Source organism: Lepidochelys kempii, chromosome 1 (assembly GCF_965140285.1).
Source record: "Lepidochelys kempii isolate rLepKem1 chromosome 1, rLepKem1.hap1, whole genome shotgun sequence".
NCBI lineage: Eukaryota > Metazoa > Chordata > Testudines > Cheloniidae > Lepidochelys > Lepidochelys kempii.
The window spans coordinates 298,290,649-298,314,470 of NC_136380.1; the positions used below are offsets into that span (position 1 = coordinate 298,290,649).

At 41.1% G+C, this 23,822-nt stretch overlaps 1 protein-coding gene across 1 annotated transcript in view; it reads left to right on the forward strand.

Annotated features, from left to right (window-relative positions):
* The window catches only part of YAF2 (YY1 associated factor 2), a 44,456-nt gene extending 26,207 nt beyond the window's left edge, over positions 1-18,249 (forward strand). The window contains exons 3-4 of the mRNA XM_073328034.2: positions 13,173-13,325; positions 16,815-18,249. Of these exons, the coding sequence (XP_073184135.1) occupies positions 13,173-13,325; positions 16,815-17,052 (391 nt within the window). The 3' untranslated portion in view covers positions 17,053-18,249. The remainder of the gene's footprint in view (positions 1-13,172; positions 13,326-16,814) is intronic.
* The last annotated feature ends 5,573 nt before the right edge of the window (positions 18,250-23,822 follow it).

Below are 23,822 nucleotides of genomic sequence, written 5' to 3' on the forward strand. Positions count from 1 at the left end.
CAAAATATGGTGGAGGACCTTCATTTTGATGGGTCTGAATTATTTGTGGACACCACAGATGAATCTTTGCGAATGTTAAAGGGCTCAAGTGCTACCTTACATTCTCATAGCATTTGTACACCTACCTACAAGAGAGAGCTCAGCAAGTCCCAGACTGCTAGGAGATCACATCCTGCTCAATTCCTAACCTCCCAGAGGCCATACGAACCACATCAAAAGACAGATTTCAGAGATGGAAACCGTCCACTTCTCAGCCTTCCACCTTGCAGTCTTATACCAGCCTGTCAAGATTGCTGCTTGGAGGTAGAAGGCCTGAATTACTATCCTCATCCTTATCAGCTGCAGCAATTCACCTGCCTTCCTCCCTTTGGTGACTGCCTTTACCCCTTCAGGCGGGCTTGAGAGTCAATCGCTACAGAAAAGTGGGTTTTGAGATCATCTCCACAGAGTATGCCATCCATATTACCATGCTTTCACCAACAAACCCCCTTTCCCTGCCCGTTTTCAGGGACCCCTCTCACGGGAACTTGTTTTTTCAAGAAATAGACTCTCTTATGGTTGGGAACTATACAACCAGTCCCCATGCAGCCCAGAGGGAAGGGGTTTTATTCCCGGTATTACCTGGTACCAAAAAAGAGCAAGCTTTGGAATTGGTGCAGATGCAACTCGGTCGTCATCACAGCAGGTATTCAGAACGTGACCGGGGATGTACTCAGCAGATGTTCTTCCAAGACCATGAATGAGACATAGACCTCAGCCTATTACACCACATATTCTGTCAATGGGGCACCCTTAGATAGACCTGTTTGCCACACAGTTAAACAAGAAACGTGCCTAGTTTTGCTTAAGAAGAGGACTGGGTCATTGATCCCTGGTGGATGCATTTCAGTTTCATTGGGCTAGGATCTCTTGTGTGCATTCCCATCTATTCCTTTAATAGCCAAAGTTATGCACAAAATAAAAAAAGAGAAAGCCAGAGTTATGCTAATAGTTCCGACCTGGCCCAGACAAGCATGGTTTACTTAGTACAGTTGGCTGGATGCTCACTAATCATTCTCCACATTGCTCCTCATCTCTCCCAGGAAGGCAAGAAGATCCTTCACTCCAATCTCACAGTGCTTTGTCAATCATTCACAGGATTAGAGACCACCTCAGAGGAAGTAAAAATAGTACTATTGCAGAGCAGGAAACAGTCTACACGCTACATGTACTCTCAAAAATGGACAACATTTGTCTGTCGATATGACCTCAGACATATTCCACTGATGACCTCATTGCTGCCAGATAGTCCCGAACTTTTTGGTGTGTATATATATGAGCTCTAATAGAGTCCACCTGGCAGCCATCACAGCTTTCCACTCCCCAATACAGGGTTATTCTGGTTTTGCCCACCCATTGACAGCGAGGTTCCTCAGGGGACTCAGAAATCTTTATCCACTAGTCAAGTGCCCTACTCCTGTTTGGGACCTCAATCTGGTCCTTAAATGTCTCACAAGGCCACTGCTTGAACCAGTGGCTACCTGCTTACTGCTCCATTTATCAGTGAAGACCACATTCCTCAGAGCCATCACATCGGGATGATGGATTGGGGAAATAGGGGCCTTTATAGCATATCCCCCTGTCACAGTATTTTTTTTTAAGGACATGATCGCTCTGTGACTCCATCAAAATTTTTACCCAGAGTGTCTTCAAGTTCCATATTAACCGAACAGTTCACCTGCCAGTCTTCCACCCTAAACCTCTATAGCATTCCTCAAAAATGTGTCCATTATTGAAATATGTAAGGCTGCCATTTGGGCGTCTTTACATACATTCACCGAACACTGTGCAATAACTCACTACTCTGCTTCTGATACTGTGGTCGGCTCAGCTGTGCTTTCTTCGGTATTGGACTCTATTCCGAAGGCCCCCTTCCTTGCCTTCGAGGGAACTGCTTGATAGTTACCCAGAGTGGAGCATCCACAGGGACATTACTCAAAGAAAAACTGGTTACTCACCCTGTGCAGTAATTCTGGTTCTTTGAGATCTGTGTCCCTTTGATTGCTCCACTACCCACCCTTCTTCCCCTCTGCTTTAGAGTTCTCTATTATGGAGCTTCGCAGAAGAGAAGGAACTGAGGGCGGTTCACCCATGCAGTACTATACAACAATGGCGCAGAACATGAGGCTGACTAGCATGCATGTGGAGGCTGAACAGACACTGCTATGAATAATCTCCAATGAAGGGCATAGGGGACGCTAGGACACCTAGAGAGGAGCACCTTTAGGGACGCACATGTTGAAGAACCACAGTTACTGCACAGGGTGAGTAACTTCTCACATTCACCACAGACTTTGATGTCAGTATTTCTTAATGATTGCCTCATGATCATCTGTTTCACTGTATCCCTCTCCTGGAGGGATCTCCTTAATGTATTCACAATGATCAGCCTTCTCTCCGTCAGAAGGTGATTCCTACCTAAAGGAGTTTATACACCCATTCCACCTTGTTTCCTCCTATTTTGACACCTGCTACCTCAACTGGAGCATAGTGGCAGCCAGTTCTGAGGCAGGATCACTGTACAGTATTCTTATATGCTTTTCTTAACCCCTGTCTATAATGTAGCAGGGTGATGGGGGTTAAGATAGGGGAAGCTGCATTATTGTGGGTGACTTCAGTCTGGAGATCTCATGCAGCAAGTATTAATATTTCTTTGCAAGTTTTAAATATTACAGCTGACAAATCCCTAACTCAAAAAGTGTTGCATTCAATATGGGGGAATTCTGTATAAGATCTCATTTTGACAGATTAAGAGGAGTTGATTTCAGAAGTAAAAATTAGTGGTTATTTAGGTGCAAGTTATCATGACTTGAATACATTTATGTGAAAACAAATCAGTAATATGTACTTGGTGCTTTAAAAGGGACTGACTTACAAAGTTGAAAATATTTGAGCTGAATCAGCTGGGAGAAAGAACTTAAATAGAAAAATGTGAATGATAATTGGGAATTGTTTAAGAACATTTTAGTGTATACCCCAAAATCCACAATCCCAGAGAGAAAAGACTACACCGGTTTAAAAACAAATTTTAAAAAAGCCTGGCTTAAAGGGGAAGTGAAAGCTCTCTCTTTCTCTGTGTGTGTGTGTGTGTGTGTGTATATATATATATATATGTATGTATAAAATAGAAGAATGAAGAAGTTGATAGTATTGAATGTAAATTAGAAGTTAGGAAGTGTAGAAAATTGATAAGGGAAGCAAAAGGACACATGGAGAAATCTGTCAGCAGCATTAAAGACAATAAAAAGGTGTTTAAGTATATCGGTACAAAACAATTTTAATAATGGTATTAGTCGATTACTAGAGGGACATGGCAGAATTAATAATGATGTAAAAAAGGCAAAAGTTTTAAATAAATATTTTGTTCTGTATTTGACAAGAAGCCAGCATTTGTATCATCTGATGATACTGAAATACTTTTCATGCTCACATAGAGTTAACTGAGGGTATGTCTATACAGCAGGTGGGAGGAGTGATTCTCAGTATCAGTAGACATATCGGTGCTAGCTTTGCTTGTGTTAGCACATTAAAAATAGTAGTGTGGCTATAGAGGCATGGGCAATAGCTCAGGCGAGCTGCCTGAGTACAATCCTGCTGGACCTCCTGGGTACATACTTGGGTGGGTAGCCTGAGACACCATTTGTCATGCTTCTGTGATCACACTACTGTTCATTGTGTTAGCTTGAGGAGAATTAGTGCATATATGTCTACACCTGCTGGGATTCTCATGTTTTTTTAAATCAGTAGGTTTAGATAACTTGCATCCAATAGGTTGCTGAAGAGGTCTCCAAATGGGTAATGTTGATTTTTCAATCAGTCTTGGGACTTTGGGGACTGTAGAGGACTTGAAGAATGCTAACATGCCAGTATTTAAAAAGGGTAAAAGGAATGACCCAGCCTGACATTGATCCTGGGCAAAATCGTGGAGTGGCTGAAGGTTCTTACTCTAGCAGACAAAGGTTTTACAAGATCCAATGGCTGTAAGCTGAAGCTAGACAAATTCAGATTAAAAGTAAGGGGCACTTTTTTTTTAAACAGTGAGGATAATTAATCATTGGAACAATTTACCAAGGTTTGTGGTGTTTCCATCATTGGACATTTTTTAAATCAAGATGGGTGGGTTTTTTTTCTAAAAGCGTACTCTAGTACACGCACAGTTATTGGACCTGAAGCAGGGGTATACAAGGAAGTCCTATGGCTTGTGTTCAGCAGGAGGTGAGACTAGACAATCACAATGGTCCCTTGTGACCTTGAAAAATCTATGTATCTATTTCCATATAAATATTTCAGCTACTGTCTGTTATTGTAGTTCAGCAGTTCTGGCCTCAAGATGCTCTGACAGCCATGCACTACCTGTCAGGACCAAGTGCAAATGTATGCCACTTGGCCACAATGAAAATAGTTCTGTGTTTTGCCTTCTTACATAAACTGTATAGTTCTCACTAACTAATATGTGTTGGTTTTCTACCTTCATTTGTTGTTCTGGTGTTTTTACTCCATGTCTGCATGTTGGGTGAACCTAGGTTTCAACTTCTGTCCATTGTATCAGTCTCATTGTGTCTCCAGCACTCTGGCCTCTCAGGTTGACAGTGGGACACTATATGTAACCTTAACAATAATAGAAGTTACTGAAAATACTATAACTTGCTGAAGGCAGTCACTTTGGCATTCTGCTTACTATTTCAATTACTGTTACACCAAAGCAACAAATGCTGAAGAAGTGAACCTGCAGGCTAAAATAAATAAGGCTATATCTCCACTATAGTTTATAAAAAAGAAAAGGGGTACTAGTGGCACCTTCGAGACTAACCAATTTATTTGAGCATAAGCTTTTGTGAGCTACAGCTCACTTCATCGGATGCATTCAGTGGAAAATACAGCGAGGAGATTTATATACATACAGAACATGAAAAAAACACCCATTTCTATTTGCAAATACAGACTAACACGGCTGCTACTCTGAAAACTATAGTTTATATTGGCATAATGTATGTCACTCAGGGTTGTGACTAAGCCACCCTCCGAAGTGACATAAGTTACACTGACATAAGCATCGGTGTGGACAGCGCGATGTTGGCGAGAGAGCTCGCTCCCATCAGTATAGACTCAGGAGTGGCCAAACCTACTGACCCCCCTGAGCTGCCTTCAGTAATCTTCAGAAGTTCAAGAGCCACAAGACCCTCACAAGCTGCCCCATGGAGCGGTGCCTGCTGGGATATGGGGCTTCTTCCCCAACACCTCACTGCAACGTAGAAGTCCCTAATCCTACTACCCCACCGCACGGCAGAAGCCCCTAGTCCTATCACCCTGCCGCAGGGCAGAAGCTCCAAGCTCCCTTCCACCCAGTCTGGTAGGTGCAGAATGGGAGGGGGTGTGCATGGTGGGCTCCACAAGCCCGCACTTTAACTGTAAAAAGAGCTGCATGCAGCTCACGAGCCATAGTTTGGCCACATCTGCTATAGAGCATCTTCACCAGATGCACTGCAGCAAAGCAGCTGTATGTGTAGACAAGCTCTAAGTATGCATTAGAGATTGCAGCATTTCAAGCTTGATTTAATAACCGCTTTGTATTTTCTGAATATTATCAGGGCTGGCCTTACCATGAGGTGAACTGAGGCAGCCGCCTCACATGCCAGACTGCTGGGGGGCGCCACTAGGACCCAGAGTGTAGAAAATGCTTCTCAGGGAGCTTCCTGTTTCTTGCTGCTTCCCTGAATCTACTTGAGGAGAACAGGTAGTCAACTGAAGGAGTAAGAGCCAGATAGGCCCTTAAGATGCTGATATCTTCCCTCACTCAGGCCCTGCTACCAGCCTGCTTATTTGTCCGCTTCAATTGAGTGTTGAGAGCCACTATAGCTGGCACAGAACAACAGTCATGAGTGAAAGAAGAAAACACCCCTCTGGGGGGCAGCATTCAGAAAAAGAAAGCAAGCAAAGGAAGCTTTTCTATCTAAGCAGGAAGGAGCTCTCCTGAGATACATAAACACAAATGTTCACAGTGAGCCTTCTGGCCCCAGTGAGGATGTGAGTGCTGATGAGATGCCTGATCTTCCAGTTAATCAGAGTGCAGGTGACCTGGCAGCTACTGCAGCATCCATATCTCCATCTCAAATGGATGTAACTGTGCACATTCTTGAAGAAAAGTGTAGATCAGAAAAGAGAGTGGTGGAGGCGCAAGAAACAGCTGCTGCTGAGTTTAGTTCCTTAAGTCTAGATGATCCAGGACTGTGGACCCACTTAAGCAGAAGCCTGAGGGATTTCATTGTACTGCATGGGCCACAGCGAATGAAAAATTTCATGTTCCCCAAAGACAATGAAAATAGAAGTTTCCATCCAACACATTACTGGCGTGAAATCCCCAACGGTGACAAAGTGGAGAGGCCATGTCTTATGTACTCAAAAACCCAGAATGCTGCATACTGTTATTGTTGCAAACTCTTCCAGTTTAATGGTCCAGCCACATTGAGTCCTACAGGAACAAAGGACTGGAAAAATCTGGCTAGAAATCTGGCATGCCACGAGAAGGCAGCAAATCACCAGAGAGCATTCTGTAGATGGAAAGAGCTTGAGATGAGACTAAGGTTAAAGGCCAGCAGAGATGATCAGCATCAAGAGAAGATTGCATCGATGTCTCTTTACTGGCAAAATGTTCTGAAAATGCTCATTGCCATTGTGAGAATGCTTGCTACCCAAAACCTAGCACTGCGTGGCACTTCAGATCAGCTGTATGTGCCAAACAATGGAAACTTCTTTTAAATTGTGGAGCTGATGGCTGAGTTTGATGCTGTACTCCAGGAGTATCTACGAAGAGTCACCACCCAAGAAATGTACACATACCACTACCTTGGAAAAACCATTCAAAATGAGATCATACAGTTACTGGCAACAAAAGTCAAACAGAAGATTGTGGCAGATCTGAAGTCAGCAAGATATTACTCTGTTATTCTGGACTGCACACCTGACATCAACCATACGGAAAAAATGACTTCAATGGTGCATTTTGTAACAACAGAACCAAGTGAAAATGTCCTTGCAATGGTGATTGTCGGAGAGCATTTTCTAGAGTTTATTGACATTGATGATACTACAGGAGCTGGTATGATAAATGTGCTTCTTAAAAGCTGGAAGATACGGGAATTGCAATGGCTGACATGAGAGGTCAGGGCTCCAATAATGGTGCCAACATGAGATGTAAGAACAGAGGAGTGCAGACACGGATCCGACCCTCGAGCTTTTTTGTCCCATGCAGTTCTCATTCATTAAACTTGGTGGTCAGTGATGCAGCATCAGCTTCTAGTGAGGCTGCTGAATTTTTTAATGTAATTCAAAGCATCTATGTATTTTTCTCTGCATCAACTCATCGATGGCAAATTTTGAAGAAACATCTAGTAACGTCCTCTCTGACACTGAAACCACTGAGTGCCACATGATGGGAAAGTCGAATGGAGGCGATAAAGCCTATCTGTGACAGGTTTCAATCGGTCCTCCGAGCCCCTAGGGGGTGATGGAGAGCTACAGTCCCACTGGCAGGCCTTAGTCGCCCCTTTCGGGAGCTGGGGAATTAGCGGGAAAGGTGTGCCGGCACGAGTCTGCAGCGCGCCCCTCTGGCAGGGGAGTGCCGGCACGAGTCTGCAGCGCGCCCCTCTGGCAGGGGAGTGCCGGCACGAGTCTGCAGCGCGCCCCTCTGGCAGGGGAGTGCCGGCACGAGTCTGCAGCGCGCCCCTCTGGCAGGGGAGTGCCGGCACGAGTCTGCAGCGCGCCCCTCTGGCAGGGGAGTGCCGGCACGAGTCTGCAGCGCGCCCCTCTGGCAGGGGAGTGCCGGCACGAGTCTGCAGCGCGCCCCTCTGGCAGGGGAGTGCCGGCACGAGTCTGCAGCGCGCCCCTCTGGCAGGGGAGTGCCGGCACGAGTCTGCAGCGCGCCCCTCTGGCAGGGGAGTGCCGGCACGAGTCTGCAGCGCGCCCCTCTGGCAGGGGAGTGCCGGCACGAGTCTGCAGCGCACAGTTCTGCTACCAAGGCAGGTTGGCCAGGGTAGGGGAACGCAGGCCAACCCAACTCCACTGCATTCCAGCCCAGGGCCCTGACAGTGGTGGGAGGTGACGGTCCCGCCGCTCAGTCAGCGGGGCCATCCGCGCCCGCTCACCAAATACACCCACCCCATGGTGCAGTTCTGCCCCTGGGCTACTTCCTACCCGGTCTCTCAAGCGGGTCTCTCCAGTCCCTCCAGCTCGTCTGGGTATTCCGTTGCTAGTAGCTCTAGCTCCCCCTCTGTGTCGGGCTCACGATGGCCCGGGCTACAGCCGGGCCCCTCCAGATCCTCCGGGTACTCAGCGGCTGGCAGTCCTGGTTGCCACAGGCCTTCCTCCCGGTCAGGTTCCTCCTGGTCCAGGGCCTCCCCTGGGTCGGCAGCAGGATCACGAGGGAGCAGCCTGTGTCTGTCTCCCTCCCTGGTGCTCTCTTCACTGGGCAAAGGGCCTTGCCCTTTGTACTTCCTGTCCCACCAATCCCCTTCCGGGGATTGGCATAAGCTTGGTCTGGCCTCGCCCACTCAGGCTGAGAGGGTGGTTCTTTACCCTCTGGTTCGGAGGGAAGCCACCCTGGCTCCCTACACTATCAAACACCAAATTGGGAAGATAGATGATGCCAGCGTTGCCAATATGGAGGACAGGAACTGTTAATGGGAGAACAGTGGCAGAGGGAAACGGAATCACCAGAAACATACATAACTTCAAATTTCTGTGTGGCTTAATGTTGTGGCATGACATACTGTTTGAAATAAATGTTGTAAGCAAGAGACTCCAAGGTGTTGACCTTGATATATCTGGAGCAATGGAACAACTGGACAAAGCAAAGTCATACCTACAGTCTTACCAGTCAGGTGAGGGATTTCAAAGCGTTCTGAAGAGTGCACAGAAGTTGGCAGAGGAACTTCACACTGAAGCTATTTTCCCACCCATTCAAGAATACAAGAGTCACCGAAGAAGACATTTTGATTACGAGGCATGGGATAATCCCATAAAAGACCCCAAACAACAATTCAAAGTTGAATTCTTTAACCAGGTGCTAGATTGTGCAATACAGTCAGTTGAAGAAATGTTTCATGCGGCTCAAGGAACACAGCAGTGTATTTGGGATGTTGTATGATATTCCAAAACTCCTCACTACACCTGAAGACCTGCACTAGCAATGCAGGGCACTAGTGACAGTGTTGACACATGATGACATGCGCGATATTGATGCGAGTGATTTAGGTGATGAACTAAAAGCCCTTTCAAGATGCATTTCAGCAGGATCAACTCCAAAGGCTGTTCTGGAATATATGTGCACAAATAAGATGACCACCCTCTTTCCAAATGCTTTTGTTGCTCTGCGCATAGTTCTAACACTTCCTGTAACAGTTGCCAGGGGAGAATGCAGCTTTTCCAAGCTGAAGTTAATAAAAACACATCTACACTCCACAATGACACAAGAGACTGGTCGGCCTTGCAACTATCTCCATAGAGCATGAGCTGGCCCCAGACTGTGGACCTTCAGGAAGCAGTTCAAATCTTTGCAACCAAGAAGGCACGGAAAGCACCACTTTGATTATTCAAACCGATAAAAATGCCAGTGTTTATTATGCAGACAAGAAAAGTTACATTTGCTGTTCAGGTTTCAGAGTAGCAGCTGTGTTAGTCTGTATCCGCAAAAAGAAAAGGAGTACTTGTGGCACCTTAGAGACTAACAAAATTATTTGAGCATAAGCTTTCGTGAGCTACAGCTCACTTCATCAGATGCATGCAGTGGAAAATACAGTAGGCCGATTTTATATACACAGAGAACATGAAACAATGGGTGTTACTATACACACTGTAACGAGAGTGATCAGGTAAGGTGAGCTATTACCAGTGTTATACCAATAAAATAAAAACCAGCATGATCTTATTAAAGGGGAAAAGGCAAAATGCCACATTTATTGTGAATACAGAAAGAATCCTAGTAAGCGGTTATAGCTATAACATTCCATTCAATTTCATATTTATACACACACACACACACACACACACAGTTTCTGCAAGGTTGTTATCATAGTTACCAGCTTTAGAGTTGCTCATGCCAAGCCACTGGCCAGGTGGTCTGGACACAAGGAGGGAGCAGGGCCTTGTCAGATGCTCATCTGATGCTCCTGGAAGTTGGTTTGCAGAATCAGACCCCAAAGTTCTCACTTTCTAGAGTCCATTTTTTAATAGGAATTTCTTCCTGTGCCAGTCTATGGGAATTGCTTCATCATACTGTTGCTGAATCAATCTGCAGATGGCACATTCCTGATGGCTCCGTGCTGCCAGATGTTATTTTGATCTTCGGTTCTCCCATCCTTGAGGCTGTTGGGTGGATTCCAGTCTGCTCTCCGGGGGTCCTCTGGTTATTTCCACTTGACGCCTTCTTCAGCCAATGGTCACTGGATTCTTAAGCTGGCACCTCCCTGATCAGTCAGTTATTATCCACACCAAGCATCCATCCACATACATCCTCTATCTCTATTTTAATCACAATTGTTAACAAAGCGAGATAAATACAACAAAAGGGCGGGGAGTCTCTGGGTGCTGTTTCTGTTGTTAGAGAGTATTGCTTTGAGTCTCTCTCTGTGTGAGTAGTTGTTGTTACAAAGAATTGCTTTGAGAACAGACTCTGTCTTAGAATGTACTAACACAATTAGCAGCTTGCAAGTTTCACACATAGAGGGAGAGAAACAGTACCAAAAACCAAGAGACCTCTTAATTCGTAATACCCTGGAATTTAAACTATGGGGAATCAAACTCATTTGTGATTTTAATACAGAACTTCTTTAATATGACCCAACACCAGCAGGAGAAGAAAAAAAACCTTTTCTAGTGATAATCAAGGTGGGCCATTTTCAGCAATTGACAAGAACGTCTGAGGAACAGTGGTGAGGGGGAATAAACATGGGGAAATAGTTTTGCGTTGTGTAATGACACATCCAGTCCCAGTCTTTATTCAAGCCTAATTTAATTGTGTCCAGTTTGCGAATTAATTCCAATTCAGCAGTCTCTCTTTGGAGTCTGTTTTTGAAGTGTGTTTTTGTTTTTTTTTTTTGAAGAATTGCGACTTTTAGGTCTGTAATCGAGTAACCAGAGAGATTGAAGTGTTCTGGTTTTTGCATGTTATAATTCTTGGCATCTGATTTGTGTCCATTTATTGTTTTACATAGAGGCCGTCCGATTTGGCCAATGTACATGGCAGAGGGGCATTGCTGATACATGATGGCATAGATCACCTTGATAAATGTGCAGGTGAAGGAGCCTCTGATAGTGGGGCTGATGTGATTAGGCCCTATGATGGTGTCCCCTGAATAGGTATGTGGACACAGTTGGCAACGGGCTTTGTTGCAAGGATAGGTTCGTGGGTTAGTGTTTTTGTTGTGTGGTGTGTGGTTGCTGGTGAGTATTTGTTTCAGGTTGGAGGGCTGTCTGTAAGGAAGGACTGGCCTGTCTCCCAAGATCTGTGAGAGCGATGGGTCGTCCTTCAGGATGGGTTGTTCAGGCGTTTGAAAGTTAAGTGTTACTTACAATTTTTGAACAAGGCATTTTAAGTTGTTAGTTCTCCTTTATTGGGGAAGGTAGCAGAGCAGTACCATGAGAGGAGTAGAACAGGAAGAAGGCAGAATTAAGACCTTTCAAAGTTTTGGCCAAAGCGAGGGGACACGGGGGTGTCATTTGAGCTCTCTGCCTCAGATGCCAAAATGTTGTGGGCCGGCCCTGAATATTATTGTACAGTGCTCATGGTTTCACAACGCTTATTTTTCTAAGGAATATCTAGAGCAACACAGAGGATGGAAATTTTGTTTTCTGAATCCTAATGAAACCTGAACATTTCAAAATTCTGCAAAGGAAAAATCTGAATTTTTTTTTGATCTGGCCAATCAAAGTGCTTCATTTTGATTTCAACTTTTTTATTTTTTTTATTACAAAATAGAATACAAATTGCAAAATATATAACACAAAAGTTTCTGTGTGGCATTCGAGGGTATTGGATTTAATCTATAAAGCCCACAATGGCTTGGGATCTAGTGAGCTGAAAGATCAGCTCTTTCCCCATTTGATATTACTGCATTTGCTGTGAGCAAATGTGCTCAAACTGGGGACCTTTAATTTAAACAGGTGGGTGCTGCTGACAGGGCATTCTCTGTGAAGGCTCTTCCTATTCAGAGATCACCACCTTTGGTGTGTCTGCATATATTAATTTTCTGGGCATACTGTGTCAGTGGGTCAGCTGGGGTCCAAGAAGAGGCCTCTTACTTCAGTAGCCACATCGCCTAGTGGTGAAAGTCCAATAACTGGCCACTTACTTCAGCAGCAGTCTATGGGGCTGCCTCTCTTGGTGGCAGTGTTTGCCCAACGGCAAGTCTATGGAGCTGCCTTCTCTAGTGGCAATAGTGCCTAAGGGCAATTGTGGGGAAGGTAGGGGAACCTGGGCCCACCCTACTCCACTGAGTTCCAGCCCAGGACCCTATGATAACCAAGTACCCTGGCCTCGGGTTCTGGTCTTAATATGGCCAAACGTGTTCCCTGGGTCACTTCCTACTGTTCATCCCGATTCTGTAGCTCCTTGTGGATAGTGGCTCATCATCCTTTCTGGTCTCCGCAGTCGACTGGGGTCTTGCAGCATAGTCAGGATGCTCTGCCTCAGTGGTTTGGAGCTCTGGTGGCTTCTTAGCAGCAGCCTGCAGTGCGTGTCCTCTCTCCTCCTCAGCCAGCCCAGACTGAGCTGAGCTGCTTACTTTTATATGCTCCCTCCATTGGGAGCTTGCCTAGCAATGGCTTGGGGTGTGTGGCCTCTTGAGCCCAAAGTATTGTGTTAACTCTAACATTGCCAATGCAAGGTTGATACACCTCATCACACACTGCACAAAGCCCTGTCTCTAAATCCTTAAAACATGTCTCTTTTGGTGGATCAGTAGGCTAATGGGCAGGATACAGTGAGTTTGAATTGGGTATGCTCTTATTATGAGCTGCTGGCAGTTTGATGTGTTTAACAGTCTTGCATTTTGTATTGACTATTGTTTTAATTACTGTGAAATGTAGAGTATAAGACTGATACTATAAAATCTAAATAATAAATATATATGTGCTCACAGGAAACCTCGACCTGTCTCTCAGCTGGTTGCACAACAGGTTACTCAGCAATTTGTGCCCCCAACACAATCAAAGAAAGAGAAAAAAGACAAAGTAGAAAAGGAAAAAAGTGAAAAGGAAACAACTAGCAAAAAGAACAGTCATAAGAAAACCAGGTAAATTAAAAAATTTGGTATTTGTAAAATATTAAATGATGCAAATTTTTCATTACTAGTATAAGTGTTCTCAAGTCATTTTAAAATTAGACTAAATATTTATTGAAGTTTCATTGTTTTATGATGATGCTGTTTAATGTAAAGCTATCTTGCAGTTTGTAGTTTTGACCAGAAGATGGAGACTAAATGGACTAAATAGGAGAGGGAAAATTAGGTGTTGTCAGTAAAGTAAATTAGGTGTTGTCAGATGAGGCGTTTGCCTCATCTAGCAAAATGATATGTAGACAGAAAAATGGAAGCTATAATGTTCCAGGAGAAGAGAAAAATGGCTAGTATTTATATAGAATTGGATGGAAAAAGGGACTATAAGGTACTGGACAAGTAGGCAACTAGAGTTGTTGGTATTAATGCAGAATTTGAGATAAGGAACAAAGGCTAGAATAGTTACTTTTGGAGACCAAACTGACTTATGAAGCTGAAAACATACACAGTGGATTGAAATAATGAAGGATATCTTGGACTCTTAGACAGTTCAAGCAAGTAGCCGCAAAGTCTTGATCCTGCCATGGACTAGGAACAGCCTGCAGTTTGAAGGAAAAATGTAGGATGTTAGACACAAGTAGAACTGGGTGAAATTTTTCAGCAAAAAAATACAGATTTGGTGATACAGAAAATGTTTCATGAATTTGTGTCCGCTTTGCCAAATTTTGTGTCTGGGGGAAAAAACAGAATCCAAAAATGTCTAAACATTTTGTTCTAATATTTGCAAAATTAAATATTTTGATTTTTTTTATTCAAATGGACTGTTTCAGTATTTCCTTCGATGTCATTTAAAAAAACTAAAAACACCCAAACATGCATTGTTTCAGGTAAAGAGAAACATTTCATTTAACCTGAAACTAATTGTTTTAGCTTTTCAATTCACTGAAAACCTAGAAAAAGTTCCTTTCTGGGTTGACCCAAATTGATTTTTTTTTGTATTTTATTTTTTGGAACTGCAAGCAAACCAAAATATCAGTTGTTTGCATAGCTCTAGACACAAATAATATTGTCCCAGATTTCCCCAAATTAAGTATAAAGTTACTTGAATCACAAATATGTAACTAAAAAACTAAGAAGACTGAAAAGAGATGCAACTTACTTAAGAGAAAGAGGAAAATGTAGGGAAATACTGTCACTGTGTGTTTTGGAAGTGCTGCAGTCTGTGAGGCAGAGTTCAGCCAAAGAAGATTCTGTGGAATCACTTCTGCAGAGAAGTAGCAGACATTTTCCATGCATTGGATGAAACAGAACCTTCAGTGTTATTCAGGGACTGCTCCAGAAAGAGTAAAGAGTACTCTCCAAATTTACATCTTGAAGTAGCAAGAATTTAGATTGAAAAGGCTGAGACTGTTTTTTTTTCAACAGGAAGGAAATGGAACAGAGCTGGGATAAAGGATTTTTGTAATGTTTGTCTTTTATTTTTAATTATAAATACGTTACACTCTAGCCAGCCAAAATGTATAAGTTACTATCTTAAGAGATATTGTTCTGAATGGTAACAATTATGTGGGAATGTTGGAGGTTAAATAGTCTTATTACATGAGAAGTGAAAAGGGGTGATATTGCAAGGGCTGGGAACATGGGTGTGCACAGCAATTTAAATTTTACTGCTTTTGGAAGGGCACATTAAACACACACATTATACACATTAAACCATATCAACACACATGTACATTACATACATAGAAATAAACACTCACCATTTCAATGAAAATCCATGTGCCGTAGAGCTATCTGAATAAGTGTATCCACAAGGACTTGGCTGTGGTGGGGTCACAGAGCTCCGCCCACCCCAGGGCCACGGCAGGGAGAGTGAGCTGAGCTCTGTGACCTTGCCAATTATTGAGGTGGGCCGATGCCACTGCTTGCCCTCCCATGTGCACGCCTTTGGCTGGGAATATTGTTTTTTAAAAAAAAAATCATCTCAGTAAAAGCTGTACAAAGAATTGCTTGAAAAATTAATAGTGAAGAGAAATCAAACACTCAAGTATTACATACAAGTTTATAAAAAAAAGTACTACCTGATTTTGGGTAGACTGTGTTCTGATTAAGAATGCTCACCTTAGTTTCTACGTGGATTACTTAAAAGAACATTTTTTTTTAAAAAAGGAGCACATTTAAATGTTTCCAGAAACATGTATAACAAAATCTGCATGCAGTAAGCCCTAAATTTTTTCTCTGGCATGCAGCCTATTTCAGGCTGGCAAAAGTGAATCCTTCCCCTCCACCCCCACATCTTCAAGCAACCAGTTAGGTTCTTTTTTAATGCCAGTTCAGCCTTGGGGCAAGAGTCTCATTGGGCTCCCTGTGTATTATTATGCAGCTTCAACTCTTGGCTGCGTGGGAGTGCAAAAGGTGGGGTGAGGTGACTCAGCATCAGTTCTACTTGAGGCAGGGCGCTAAATCCCTGTGTAGGGCAAGGGGAGGGTTAAGATTTGCTTTTAGGAGCACACCTGCCAAATCTTGGTTTCATGTTAATTTCTTTACTTCCAAAGCTTGGCCTGGAGAAAGTTGTGGAATCAAATATAGGTTTTGTAGGTCAGTTTTAAAAGGCTTGCTGGGTGCTGTGCTGCTGTTGTCAGCAGGTATTTTCAGCTGCTGTGGTGACATGATTTGTCACCTGGCACACACACAAAACTATCAAATTAAAGCGTTTCATGCCTAGATCACCCATTGCACTAGCACCTGCAAAGACCATGCTGATAGAACATAGTTTAAATGTTCTGTTGTGGTCCTAAAAAATAAAATAGTAGTAATCAAACCAGAGTTTGTGGCCCCATGTCCTATGCAGGATATTAATATTAAATTATGCATCAGGGAACCCAGACTCCAGCCCTGTCGTCAGTGTTTTTTTGTGTAAATTATTTTAAAATTAAATTCTATTTACGTGATGCCCACTCCAAATTTTAAATTTTCAGTGTGCTGTAGAATTTGTATTTGCTAATACCTGCATAGCAGAAGTTTAGAAACAACTGGTTAGAGGACCTGGGAGCTGGTTTCTGCATATTAAGAACATAAAGGCAACACCCACTAAGATGAATGGAGAAGTTCACACTTCTCAGGGCTGTTGTTTCAGGCTGTCTGCTGACACTGATATGACTGGGGGGGTCACATTTTGAACATTCTTTGCAGCCATGAAGACTAGAGACTTAATTTTTTCCAAGCAAAAATCTTAAAATGTGGAGTTCGGTTTTGTGACCACCTTAACCACATTATCCAGAGGGCCCTGTTCAAATCAAATTATTTAGAGGTGAAGAAAAATTTAAATATTACAGTATAGAGTTGCTAGCTATGTGGTACATTCTCATTTTATGTATTCATAATATTGCTGTGTGCAGTATTTCACTAAGTTATACGTTCTCTACGAAGATCACTAAAAATGGGAGGGGCAAGAGGATTATGGGATGTGGAAGCTTTTAGCTTTTAATTTGATTCTGTTTTATTTAGGCCAAGATTGAAAAATGTGGATCGGAGTAGTGCCCAGCATTTGGAAGTTACCGTTGGAGATCTGACAGTCATTATTACAGACTTTAAGGAGAAAACTAAGTCACCACCTGCTTCCAGTGCCGCATCTGCAGATCAACACAGTCAGAGTGGTTCTAGCTCTGACAATACAGAGAGGGGAATGTCCAGGTCATCTTCGCCCAGAGGAGAAGCCTCATCGTTGAACGGAGAATCTCATTAAAGTTTATTTTCTCCAGTTTCTTTAGTCTCTTCTCTTCAAAACATGCAAATACACAATTTCTGCCAACAGCTACCACATTTTCATGACAGATTATCCATGCACAATTGATATGTTTACTGGAACATAATTTATGCAGTTTTACAAAAGTGAAGTGAAGCAGTAGAAATAATAATTTAAATGCAATCTACAAATGCTTACAAAGCATTTTCAGACTAACTTTTTAATCTTCGCATTTAAAGGTGCCATGAAAATGTGGTTTGAATGTTCATTATGCAGTGTTATTGGTAAGTCCATTTTCACTTTTAGTTTAGTGAATTCTAACACAACTCTTGGAGTCTCTACTATTGGCATGTACTGAATTAAAATTTTTATAACATAGTTCAAGCTGCCTAAATATGTATTATTTGAGAATTGTGAAACATAGTTATATGTATGCAGATCAAAGATCAACTTAATCAACTATTGCTGCAACAGAATTTTCATAATTATTATCTTCTTAAAAACACCTGCTGGTACTTGGTGTGCTTAAATAGGAAAAATGTTATTAAATAAAACATTTGTATGAATTTTTGCCAATGTTTGACATCGTTTACTAAATTACTGTTACTGAATTATGTTGCTGGTTTTACCAATATTTTCCTCACACTTAAAACACTTATTGTAATGTTTATGAACAAAAAGAGTGAACATACTATAAGCATTGGTTATTTAGCTTTATAATTCAGATACAGTACTACACTGTCATTAGACACTGGTAGTCTATGTTCTATAACCAATATCAAATCTCAAATGACTAAGCATTTGGCAAAAAGTAAATTTTTTAAAATCTGAAATTCTGGAAAAGCTTTAAAAATAACTTTTTAGTACAGTTTTCATTTCTGCTTAGCATTATTTCCTTGCCCCAAACTTGCCCAGTGTCATAGTTGCATATCAGTTTAGTACAAAAATACTGTGTTGCACAGGAGTAAGGAAATAAGTAATACTATTACATTTTGTTCTTAGATCAGCTTCTTTGATTTTGAATTGGCCCTTTATTAAATACTGTAGCATCAGTCATAAGAAAAAAAATGCAGTACCCTATTTTCTGGCATAAACTGTCAAAATTTATGCATTTAGCAATATACTGATACAGAGCAAAAATATTTACAGTCCCACCCGGTATTATGTAAAATAACCAATAAAATATTTTTATGAATACAGATTTCGCATTTTTGTTTACAACTAGGTGTTGTTTTTTTATGCACAAAAAAATCCATATATAGATTTAAATTATAGGGTCAGATTCAATACAAAAATGCATCTGGCTCCTGTCCAAAGGAAGCCCGTTCACATCCCAGTAATTCTCTTTGTGTCTCATTCAAAATATGTATTTTGGGGCCAATGTGAAAGTGGGATGGACTTCTTTTGGTAGTGAATCCAGCCCTAAAATATTACCTTCGTATGATGCATCTTGATAATAGCTAAAATAATGGATTTTTGTAGACCCTGACAATTGCGGTGGTTGGTGGTTTCTTGTAGTAATGTACCTTTCTGTTTTTTAATGCAGTACTTTTACAGGCACAATGGTACTGTCTATTTTGTAAGATGCGAGTTGTGAAATACAGTTAGTTGCATAAAATGAAAGTCTGATGTGATATCTAAAAACTTACATACCTCATTCCTTGGTGTTACTGTTAAACTTTTAAAAAATCCAATGTTAATTATAGGTTATTTCAAATGGACAACTACTGACCTGGTTAAAATGTATTATGCTTTACCTTACGAAACATTTCTTCATTCCAATTTTCTGATCATATTTTAATACTTTTTAAAACATCACATTTTAAGTTTCATAAATGTTTTTGGTTGGGGTGGGGCTAGATGTTCAAGTAATGAATGTTAATTCTTACAAAGAAAGATACATTCTTCTGAGTTTTACTTTTTACAATTTGTTAGGTGAAATTATATACAGAGTATACTGAGTTAATGGATTACAAGAGAGCTGAATCTGTTTAAAGTAAGCAATATAGTGATAGTGAATCTCAATGCAAGATCCTTTATGAAATATTTCAACTTTAAAACAAAATGAATGTTAACATATTTCAGTATTCTTTGCAAACATAAAATAGTGATCTAGTACCTATAGTTCACTAAGTCAGAACCTTATTATTAAATTTAGTATAGGTAGACCATTCAGCACCTGCAAAAAGTGGTCTTTTCTATCTCGAGAAGTAGGCAGTCATTGATTTATTTAGTTAGTTAATTTGCATGGAATTGACTACTAAGAGGCATAATCTAATATCAAATGAAAGCAATCCTTAGTATCTACAAGAGCAATTTTAAAGTGTGGTTATTATCAGAAAAGTGATTGTAAAAAGGTTACTGGATTGCTCATTTTTACTCAAGAATTTCTAGATCAAATTACTCTACTTATGTAAAATTGCCAGTACTACATACTCCACCTAGAGTTTGTAATTAAGTAGTAGTAGTGGGGTGATGTAAGAGGTGTAAAGAACAATGATTACGTAACCAAAAGTTAGCTTGCCATTCCTGTTGATGCATGAAACACATCAGAATTTTTGCTCTTCTACAGCAAAAGTGGTGCAACAGTGCTGATGGCAGAGTTTAAAAAAAACAAACAGTGAAGTAAGGTGATCTGACTCTTTACTCATAACATTATAACTATACTTTAAACCAGCCTCACTTCCATAATTTCTGAAGAAGTTTTCAGTTGGTTTAAACCAAGTCCTTTCTCCTACTCTGTGTAAATTCATTAAAAAGGTCTACTCCATCTTTACTCAGTTTGTAGAATGTAAAAACCTAACATTGTAACTCATTGTTAGCTATTTTTCTTTTACTGTTCTCTACATAACGACTGATCATCATCTGTTACATGCTAAGCCTGCACCAACCTTCATCTGCCAAGCATTTTGCATGGTTACATGAGATGATCCAACAAAGATGAATGTGATGATGATCCATGTAAATAAGTTCCTTTGTGCATTGATTGTCCACTGTTTCAAAAACAAAAAAAATGAGATGCAGTTAATTCACTGTAAAGGTGTAAAATAATTCAATGTTTTGTCATCCTGTTTTTTGCCACTAATTATAGCTGGCATAAGGAAGTACTGAAATATACAATAGTAAGGTGTGATTTATTTTTTTACTTCTGAATTTCAAAGTCTGCATAGTAGAAGCAATCAAAATCTGTACCAAGTAATACCATGTCAAAATCTGCAGTGTAAAATGTTGACTCTTAAGATTAGTGATAGGAAAAAGGTTATATTCAAAGGCTTAATTTTAAGTTTTGATGCAGTGACTAGTCTTGAAACAATCAAGATTATTATCTAAAATGTTACCGTACTGTATGTGTTTCTCTAGCTATTTGATGTTGTATGGCATAGAAGATATAGTTCAAGCAATTTAAGATTAAGCAGTATTCTGCACTTTAGATGTGTGTGTGTTTTTTTTTAATGTGGTCAGAGGCAGTGCATTTTATTTAGCCATGTGAAATAGAATAGATAGGTGGCTCACGCTTCCCCCCCACCCCCCTGTAGCACCAGGACATGTCTTCCAAGCTGCACGTGGTGGTGTAGTTCTGTCCTGTGGCAGAAGTAGCCTAAGGTTGCTTCACCATGTGGGAATGCTTACAAAGTGCACAAATAGGGATGCAATTGATTAGGTCTAGGTCATTAACCAGTTAACATGAGGATTAACTTGTCAGCTGGGGACTGTTAAACTGGAGACAGGAAGGGAGAGGGGAAAAGAGAGTGGCTGGAAAGAAGGGCAAAGACACTCGACCTCACAGAGGTGAGACCTCTTCCCCTTTCCTCCCCCCCTTGCCTAAGGAGTCTGCTGAAACTTGGGAAAAGCCTTATGGTGATGGGACATGAAGCTGCATAAAACATTGAAAATAAAGTGCACTGTGGTTAATTTACATAAGAATGTGTGAGGACTGCTTACAAAGGGAAGTCCAGGATGAGGGAGCCCACCCTGTGACATGCCCTTTGTAGTTTTAATTCTCTCTCTCCTCTTCCCAAAAGTGGGAAGACTTCCCAGATCATGCAGCTATCTGTGCTTATGAAATACAGGAGGGAGCTAGTGATAGACCTGTCAAGTGTGTGCCTTCATTAAAATCCACTTTTTTTTTCTCTCTCTGTATCTAATCTATTTCTCTGTCCCTTACGTGCCTTCTGATACTACTATGGTCTACTAGAGAGAAGGGCTGAAACCAATTTCCTTTGGAGTAGCAGAAGTCATGGCAAGAGGTAGAGGAAATTAATTTTTCCCCTGACAATTGCATGTTACCACATTTGTAGTGGGTTTGATCACTAGGAAAAGCTAGCTCTGGAGATAAGTTCAAAATGTTAGTGCAGTTCTTGGATAGTGGACTAGTCCAATGCTAGGCATGTTTAGCTAGCAACACATTCTCTTAGCAAATTGGTAAGATTTGAGGTTGTTGGAAATGTCACTGGAAGAGTAGAGCTAGAGCTTTGAAAGGTTGGATATCATTTCTTACCTGACTTCAGAAGCATGAGTCTCATTTGAAGGTATATATTGCACCTACTAGTAAGTAGGACAGCTTGACTTTTTTTCCCCCCCTCCTGCTTCACAAGTATTTCAAGGCAATATTTCTGTAGCAGAAGGAGGCAAAAGAAAACTACTATAAGCAAAAGCCACAAATTTGAGCCTAATTCAACACTAAAACAAAGAAAACCAACAACCCTCTCCTAACACCTTTAATAAAAGGCAATACAATCAATCTAGGATTTAGTTAAAATAAGAAATAATACTTTGCAAGTCTGTTACGAACAAGTACTTTACAAACATTTTAACCTCCCATATCCATCTGTATGCATTAGGTAAATAGTGTTGTTCCCATTTTGTAGGTAAGGAAATAATATTTACAGCTTTAAATGACTTGCCTAACGTCACACAGGGAAAATTGAGGTAGAGTTAACAAATAGTTTGAGTATGCTACTCCATTGAACTAATCAACCTGGTCCTTTGGCTCTAGCAGTAGAGGCTCCCGCTTTTAAATTCAGAGGTTCTGTGTTCAAATCTGGCGGACAATCCACCCAGAGATATCATTATAAATTACCAATTCCATTAGTTCCAAGGTACTAGCAAAGAAAGTGGCTAGTCTAGCCACTAAAGAAAGACAAAGAGCCACTTGGTGTAAGCCTGGGCTACATAAGCAGAGAAGGTAGTGTTAGAATAAATGGGCCAAAGGTGTTAATATAACCCAGTCACTGTCAAACAAACTATTTGAACAAGATCCAGGGATTTGGTGAACAGAGATATCAGCCTGCTTAGTACCATGGCGCAAACATCATTAAAAAGCCATTTAACCTTATATTAAAGATAGAGAAGGGAAGGAAAAACAGTTAAAGCATTTACAATGTGAAGTATTAAATAAGACTTTCATTTTAACATTTCTTGTTCCCTTTCCCTTCAGGATGGAGAGAGTTTTAGAAGGAAAAAACCCTTGTTTGACAGTCTCTTTGATGGTATTAATGATGGCAGTAACTATCCTTAGACAAAAAGTTAGTTGAGATGAGCAAGAGCTGGAGCTGTTGCTGCTGTTAAAATCCTTTCATCCCAGGTAGTTGTTTGGGATTCAGCTACAGCTGGTAGGCTGGCAATGTCCTCTGGCTCCCTCTCTCTGGCCTGGTGTGGTCATTTTTCCAGATGAGGCTGATGAAGTCAAAGGAGACGGTAGGAGTGGCAGCCGTGATGAAGAAGTTTGGTTCAGTAGTCTCCATCTGTTATTTTAAGTGTGTATTATGTATTTTTGTTCTTATGTACCCCACGAAATCTTTTGTTTAAGGACCCAGAAAGGGATTGATGAGTAGAATAGCCCCTCCCCTTATTATTTTGTCCATCAGTTAGGCCTAGTATTCGATGTACCAATTTTGGCTCATTAACTTCTGGCTCCACATCTGTTTTTAAATGCATACTTTCAATACAGTCCTTGAATCATATCAACTTAACTAAATTAGGCTAAAGAAGGTAATTCTGTCTCCCTTTTGTACCTTTTCCTGTCAATATTTGTTATAGTTTATTGTAACACTTTATGAACTTTTACATACTTTTTACAGTTGAGCTCACAATTCTTGAAAATTTGTAGGCCCAATTTTCACAACAGTGGCTGTGGGGCCAAAGTTCTGACTACTGAGTACCTATTTTAGAAGATATATTACTGGTTTTCCTGAAAAAGAGAATATCTATCTCATACTGATCCTTTATTGAAGAGAATAAATCAAAACCAAGGTCGACTGAGTGTACAGTTCTCTAGGCAAGAGAATCTACTATCAGGTTGGTCTTCTCTAACACAACAGCCAACAACTGTGAGAGATTCTCCGATACTTTTTAACTAAGTTTTTAGTATTGGTTAAGTATCATATCCCCACTTGTAAAGGGAAAGACTCTGCTCAAACATCTGTTTGAACTCCATGGCCAATTTCACTGCTGGTGTAAGTGCGTGTGATTTGTTTGAAATAATTATACTTGATTATGCTAGTGGTCAATTTGATCCCTCCAGGTTCCTGATCCATTGAATAGTTATTTAGGTATCTCTAAACACTTAAACTGGTGTGTGACAGATGATCTCCTAGCTCTGCTTCAGTTTTTACATAACTCTCTTCCTTTCTAGATAAGTGATATATAGGGAGAATTTTTGCTAAATAATTTTCCTTTATACACTCATGTGAGCTCTCTAGTTGATGAGACTGGCATTCAGAATGCCAATTACCACTTTGGTTCTGAGATTCATGTCGCTGAAAAGAACT